This window comes from Ailuropoda melanoleuca, chromosome 5 (genome assembly GCF_002007445.2).
Source record: "Ailuropoda melanoleuca isolate Jingjing chromosome 5, ASM200744v2, whole genome shotgun sequence".
Taxonomy (NCBI): Eukaryota; Metazoa; Chordata; class Mammalia; order Carnivora; family Ursidae; genus Ailuropoda; species Ailuropoda melanoleuca.
The window spans coordinates 130169449-130176714 of NC_048222.1; the positions used below are offsets into that span (position 1 = coordinate 130169449).

Here is a 7266-nt window from a genome sequence, read left to right on the forward strand (position 1 = left end):
TATGTCAGGGAGTGATAAGTGCTTCGAGGATCAATGAAGAAGAGTGAAAGAGAGCTTCATGGGTAGGAAGATGATATTTTCCATAAGGGGTCAGAGTAAGTCTGTTAAATGAATAAAAACGAAACCTGTGATTTTTCCAGCGACTCTTGATGGTAAGTCCTAGAATGAATGATCTCAGTCTGAATTGGTCCACTTCCCCACAGGTATTTCTTTGTGGTTGAAGAAGATAATACTCCATTATCAGTCACGGTAACTCCCTGCGATGCACCGTTAGAGTGGAAACTGAGTCTCCAAGAGCTGCCAGAGGAGGCGAGCGGGGACGGCTCTGGTAAGCAGCATGACCACTCTGGCCCCAAGCCTCTCGGTGGAGAGTTCAAAGACCTGTGGTGTAGACGGCCTTCTTTCGCTAGAAAGAGCAGCGTGGATGCATAGGGCAAGAAGCTGGAGACTTCGCAATGGGGATGAGAGAAATGGGGGATGGCTCCAAAGGACAGTGATCTTGGTTGAAAAACCAGTTAAGGGAGACAGAGGCAGAGCCTGAAGGAGTGAGGAAAACGGAAAGGTTGGGACTAGACTCTCTAGCTGTGGTTTGCAATCTCCCCCAAACATTGGAATCAGCACTGGGGCCTTTAAAAACTACTGATGCCTGGATCCCACCCTTAGAGGTTCTTATTTAATCATCCTGGCGTGTGATCTGGACATTGGAACTATTAAAATCTCCCCCAAGGTGGTTCCGGTATGCAGTCAGGATCTCTGGAGAGTAAAGGGTGACACCAAAAAGAGGAGTAAAAAGGCACTGAGCACCATTGAAAGGCCAGGATGACAAGAAAATCAGTAGGAGGGTATGTTAGGCATTTAAAGAAGATGCAGATGGTGGAAAGCAAATACCAAGTTACGGGGAATGAGAAGAGTCCATAGGAGGCCCCGGGGTGACCTGCTCCCTTTAAGGGGTGAAGGCTTCATAGCTTAAAGGGAAGGCTTGGTAACTGGTGCCACGCAAAGGATGCTAGCAAGATGCGCTACTTGTAGTGATGAGATGACAGCTGTAAGTAGGAACATACGGTAAGTACGTCATCAGGTAGAGAATAAATAACTGCTTGAGATTTTTCATCTTATGGTTTGGGGATGTGAAATTCTACATCCCTCACTAAATTCGCAGTAAGAAGCTGAACAAGGTACATTCCCACACTGGCTAACCAGTCCTTCACCAAGTCCTGTAAACTTATCTGGCATCAATATGATATCTGATATTAACAATAAAAAGATAGAAAAATTTAGTTTGATTTTGATACTTTCCTCCCATAATTCCTAGACATGTGTTCTCTACACTGAAAATTAGGTACTCTTACTGGTGCTTTATATTCTATATTTTAATGAGAGACTGTCCAGTACTAGTAGCAAGAGAAAAAGTAGTGAAATGGATGGCCATCAGAATGCAATCAGATTGAATCCTTTCGATAAACAGACTGACAGTAGGGATTAATCTCTAAAAGGTTTACAGTCTTTGACCTAAAACTTCCAAAAATTGGAGACTATCCTGAAGCTTTAATTTAAATTTAGAAAAATCTATCTATCTATCTATCTATCTATCTATCTATCTATCTACACACACACACACATAAGCATTATCTTAAATTGTCAAAAATTGACCAACAGTATTATTTATATATTTATGAAAACATTGTTTTTTAAAAAATTATTATTTTATTATATAATAATAATTTTAAGTGAGAAAGGCAGGATTCAAAATGGATGTTTGTCTGGGAAGATATGTGTATGAAAATAGATGTTACTAAGCTATAGAGAAAGACAAAAAATAGTATCAATTTACATAAAACTATGTAAAGGACTGAATGGAAATGAATCAAAATATTAATGAAGGACTGCTTCGGGATCATGAATTAATGGGTGATTTTTTATCTTGTTCTTTTTCCTCTATTTCCCAATTATCTACTGGGAACATTATAATTTTTTTAAGATTTGTTTATTTACTTATTTATTTGAGAGAGAGAGCACAAAGCACAAGTGGGGAGAGGGGCAGAGGGAGAGGAAGAGAGAATCCCAAGCCGACTGTCCACTGAGCACAGATCCTGACTTGGGGCTCAGTCCCACAACCCTGAGATCATGACCTGCACAGAACTCAAGAATCGGATACTTAACCAACTGAGCCACCCAGGGGCCCCATATTATTATTTTTATACCAGAGGAAAAAGAAGATAGTCTTAAAAATAGAATTTAAGGTGGGCAAGGCACAGCACATACCCTGACATGTAGCTTGTGCTTCTCTCATGTCTTCTAGGTGACCCAGAGCCCCTGGAGCAGCAGAGGCAGCAGATCATTAATGAGGAAGGCACGGAATTATTCTCCTACAAAGGCAACGATGTGGAGTACTTTATATCTTCTAGTTCCCCATCTGGTTTATATCAGTTGGAGCTTCTTTCAACGGAGAAAGACACACATTTCAAAGTCTATGCCACCACAACGCCAGAGTCTGATCAGCCCTACCCCGAATTACCTTATGACCCCAGAGTAGATGTCACCTCCCTGGGACGCACCACGGTCACTTTGGCCTGGAAACCGAGCCCCACGGCCTCCTTGCTGAGACAACCCATTCAGTACTGTGTGGTCATCAACAAAGAGCACAATTTCAAAAGTCTCTGTGCCGTAGAAGCCAAACTGAGCGCAGATGACGCTTTTATGATGGCTCCCAAACCCGGTCTGGACTTCAGCCCATTTGACTTTGCCCATTTCGGGTTTCCTTCAGAGAATTCGGGTAAAGACCGCAGCTTCCTAGCAAAGCCTTCTCCGAAACTGGGGCGGCACGTCTACTCGAGGCCCAAGGTCGACATTCAGAAAATCTGCATCGGAAACAAGAACATCTTCACCGTCTCGGATCTGAAGCCCGACACGCAATACTACTTTGACGTCTTCGTGGCCAACAGCAACAGCAACATGAGTACGGCGTACGTGGGCACCTTCGCCAGGACCAAGGAGGAAGCGAAACAGAAGACAGTGGAGCTGAAAGACGGGAAAGTTACGGACGTATTCGTCAAACGGAAGGGAGCCAAGTTTTTACGGTTTGCGCCAGTCTCTTCTCACCAAAAAGTCACTTTCTTTATTCACTCTTGTCTGGATGCTATTCAAATCCAAGTGAAAAGGGACGGGAAACTTCTCCTGTCTCAGAATGTGGAAGGCATTCGGCAGTTTCAGCTTCGAGGAAAGCCCAAAGCGAAGTATCTCATCCGACTGAAAGGACACAAGAAAGGAGCATCGATGTTGAAAATACTGGCTACCACAAGGCCTAGCAAGCAGCCGTTTCCCGCTCTTCCTGAAGACACAAGAATCAAAGCCTTCGACAAGCTCCGCACCTGTTCTTCGGCCACCGTGGCTTGGCTAGGCACTCAGGAGAGGAACAAGTTCTGCATCTACAAAAAGGAAGTGGACGACAGCTACAATGAAGACCAGAAGAAAAGAGAGCAGAACCAATGCCTAGGACCAGATACGAGGAAGAAATCAGAGAAAGTCCTCTGTAAATATTTCCACAGTCAAAACCTACAGAAAGCAGTGACCACGGAAACAATTAAGGGACTTCTGCCCGGAAAGTCTTACCTGCTGGATGTGTATGTCATAGGACATGGGGGGCACTCGGTGAAGTATCAGAGTAAAGTCGTGAAAACCAGGAAGTTCTGTTAGTTACCTCGTATGGAGAGATGCTGATTACATAGACCTGCGGGAGAGACATGGAATCACTTTAAATATGAACTGACTGCTCCTACGGCTGACAGGAGTGGTGACCGGTCCTTGGACTGTGCAGGGGAGGGTATCAGCTTGTGTATATTGGTGTTTATATGAGTCACTGTTGAGGAGCCTTGTTCTAGAGTGCCTCAATGGTACCTGGTGTGCGTCTGCTGCCCGTGTCAAAGAGAGAGGGCATCTGGAAGGAACTGCCATCCCTTGCTTTGACCACTGCATGAACTGCTTCTAAATTATTTTATTACCTGAAAATTTAAAATATGCCATGCATTGCACACATCCACAAATGCAAATCATTCCTCTCTATAGATGCTAGGATATATATAAATTATTTTATAAAGTCTCGTTTTAAATGTCAGTGTTTCTATGATTGTAAACTATTAAATTCTTTTCCTGTTAAAGTACAGATCTAATCTAAGTATATAATTAAGTGGACAGCCCTCTAGTCAGTTATATTGCTATTGTAAATTCTTATCTGTTGAGTAAAAGGTTTAAATACTGTATGTATCTCATGTACAAAGTTGACATACATTATATTCATGTACATAAAATTAAAGATATTAGATTATATACTGTTCGTTTTCCCAAGCAGCTACCAAGGTGTATTCAATTTCTATTCTGTTCACAAGACTGCGCCCTTATATAATTTGGCACCAGAAACTACCCTTCTTGTAATAGTTAAAATAGCACACTGCAGCTCTCTCAAGTTACTGTGGCATTAGAGATAGTTCCTACAGTTTGCTTTCGGAAGGTGAATTGGAGCCAGGTGTCATGAGAGTTGAGGGACTTCCAACAGACTTATTTTAAAAGAATAGATTAAGCCAAACACTGTAGCTTAATAAGGATTCAACAGGTCGTTCTTAACATCCTAAAATATATTGCACTTATTTTAAAAATAAGCATCAATTTAAAGTACAAAATTGGGATATCCCAAGTATTTTCCATCTGTTTGAGTATTAGCAAGATAACGACTTCAATGTCTATCTGAAGCAATCTAGCAACCACCAATTTGGACTTTATTTGGTAATGAGATGACAGAAGCTACTGTTTTGATAACATTAACAGTCCGATACTTTGATTTTTCATGAATTTTTACAAAGTAATTTAGGCATTAAGATAAAATTTAGGCCAATAATAACAGAAACCATGTAACGAAGACTGCACAAAGAGCACCTTTAGATAATTTCATTCTCCACAGTTCTATACATGAGTTGTCATGAGAACATTAGATCAGGATTCAGAAGAGTATAGAATTTGCAACCACCTAAGCTATGTAACTTTAGGGAAATCCGTTAACTCCCACTGTCCCCTTGCCCATTTATAAATCAGGCAGTGACAGATTCGGATAAGATGACATCAGAAGATACTTTGTATTATAAGACATTGTCTTTTGTAGAATTCTCTGATTCTGAAATTATAAAGCGCTCCTGTAGCTACAAGTGGGGACAGATGCAATCTCCTGACCTCTACATTGTCCCCTACATGCTGGTACCACCCTTCATATGGCGGGCACGCGTCAGTAGCATTCCTATGGAGCGGAGCATTGCTATGGCCGAGGGAGTATACGCGGGGGTCGTTATGAAAGGTCCCCTGACCACCTGAGGATAAAATATCTCTCCTAAAAAGCCATCGTCCAACTTCTCTGGGTTATGATAGCAAAAGAAAATTGATCACATCTCCATAAAGCGGTAATGGTACCTGAAAGATTTTTAAAAAGAAAAAGAAAGGACATGTGCCCAGTGGCCATGTGGCCAGTCAACCTGGAAGGAGAACTTTAAAACTGACAACATCCCAGAGATGTTACAGCCTAAGCTATAAACATGGTGCATTTGGAAGGAGAATTGACTTTCTCTTATTACTCACAAATATGTTATTATAGAGCAGTGTGCTAGATGGAACGACAGTGGATCAAAGAGTTATTGCAGCTTCCGAAGGCAATGGACTTACTCTCAGATATTGCTTAATGCCTGCAAACCCCTGGGAAGCCGGCCAAGTCAATTTAACCAAGCTTTTACCTTTCAGCCAGCTGCGATGGTAGTTTCTACATAGTCTGGATAAATTTGAGAATTCTTTCATGGCCCCAGTGAAATTTTCCTTTTAGAGCTTACAGGCAAATTAAATGCACATTGTGAAACTTCTATCACTCATAAAGAAAGGGAAAAACCTATTAAAAATAAAGATCTCATTTACTAATGTGTTAGATTTTTAGGAGCACTCACGTGAACCGGAGACAACAAAGAGAAACTTTTCTTCATTAACAAAGAGCTAGAAAGTCGCTACTATGAAAGCACCACCTTGTCTTCATTAAAATCCTAGGATAGCTGTTTTGAGAGCAGGGCATTTGGAACCCCAAGGATAGCCACTGTATCATTGAGGAGGGAAGAATCTTTAAGGACATTTAGTTCAAGGTCACCATCTTTATTTTTCAGGTTCAAAAGAAATTGAAGACTAGAGAAATAAAAATAAAGTTCTCATAGTCCAAACAGATAACAAAATACTTATCAGAGTATGAATCACTAATTCGTGGGGGGGGAGTCACTTATGGATCATTTTCCAAAAGGAAATAGATTTTTTGTCTTATTTATTATTGCAAAGCAACTTATTCTTAAAGGCCATTTCGGATTTTCTTAAGAATGTGTGTGTAACCTATAACTGACAACTTCAAACTTGTGAGAAAAAAATTAAGTTTAGTTATTTTCAAANAAGTAGTGGAACTACCCAGATTCCAAAATACTTATCAGAGTATGAATCACTAATTCGTGGGGGGGGAGTCACTTATGGATCATTTTCCAAAAGGAAATAGATTTTTTGTCTTATTTATTATTGCAAAGCAACTTATTCTTAAAGGCCATTTCGGATTTTCTTAAGAATGTGTGTGTAACCTATAACTGACAACTTCAAACTTGTAAGAAAAAAATTATGTTTAGTTATTTTCAAAGACACGAAGTATTTTAGGTTTTCATTCACACACAAACTTGGGGCTATAAGATCATTAATCAATTGTAATGATAAGCCCTGTATTTTTTAAATCTAAAACTATTCAGAATCTATAAAAACTTATACCAGATGAATGTCTTGGTTAAATTACTTTACAATCAATGTCTACATTAATTTTCTAAATGTGCATGGATTAAAGGGTATGTGCTGGAAAGGATATGTCCATTTCTTATTTTCATTACTCTGAGTACCTTTGAAAAAATTATGATTTTGGTATCTTGAAAAGCCAAATGAAATGACTTCAATAAAANCCAATCAATGTCTACATTAATTTTCTAAATGTGCATGGATTAAAGGGTATGTGCTGGAAAGGATATGTTCATTTCTTATTTTCGTTACTCTGAGTACCTTTGAAAAAATTATGATTTTGGTATCTTGAAAAGCCAAATGAAATGACTTCAATAAAAAAAAAATCACTTAGATGAACTTTACAGTTTGAAATCAGCTTAATGATTCTTAATAGATTGGGAGGTCCAGATGCATTCAGTGAAAACATGCAGACACACACACTAAGTT

The 7266-nt window shown here is 39.8% G+C and overlaps 1 protein-coding gene across 1 annotated transcript in view; it reads left to right on the top strand.

Annotated features, from left to right (window-relative positions):
• The window catches only part of NDNF (neuron derived neurotrophic factor), an 18794-nt gene extending 12380 nt beyond the window's left edge, over positions 1 to 6414 (top strand). Inside the window, exon 3 of the mRNA XM_034661677.1 lies at positions 2300 to 6414. Within this exon, the coding sequence (XP_034517568.1) occupies positions 2300 to 3693 (1394 nt within the window). The 3' untranslated portion in view covers positions 3694 to 6414. The remainder of the gene's footprint in view (positions 1 to 2299) is intronic.
• The last annotated feature ends 852 nt before the right edge of the window (positions 6415 to 7266 follow it).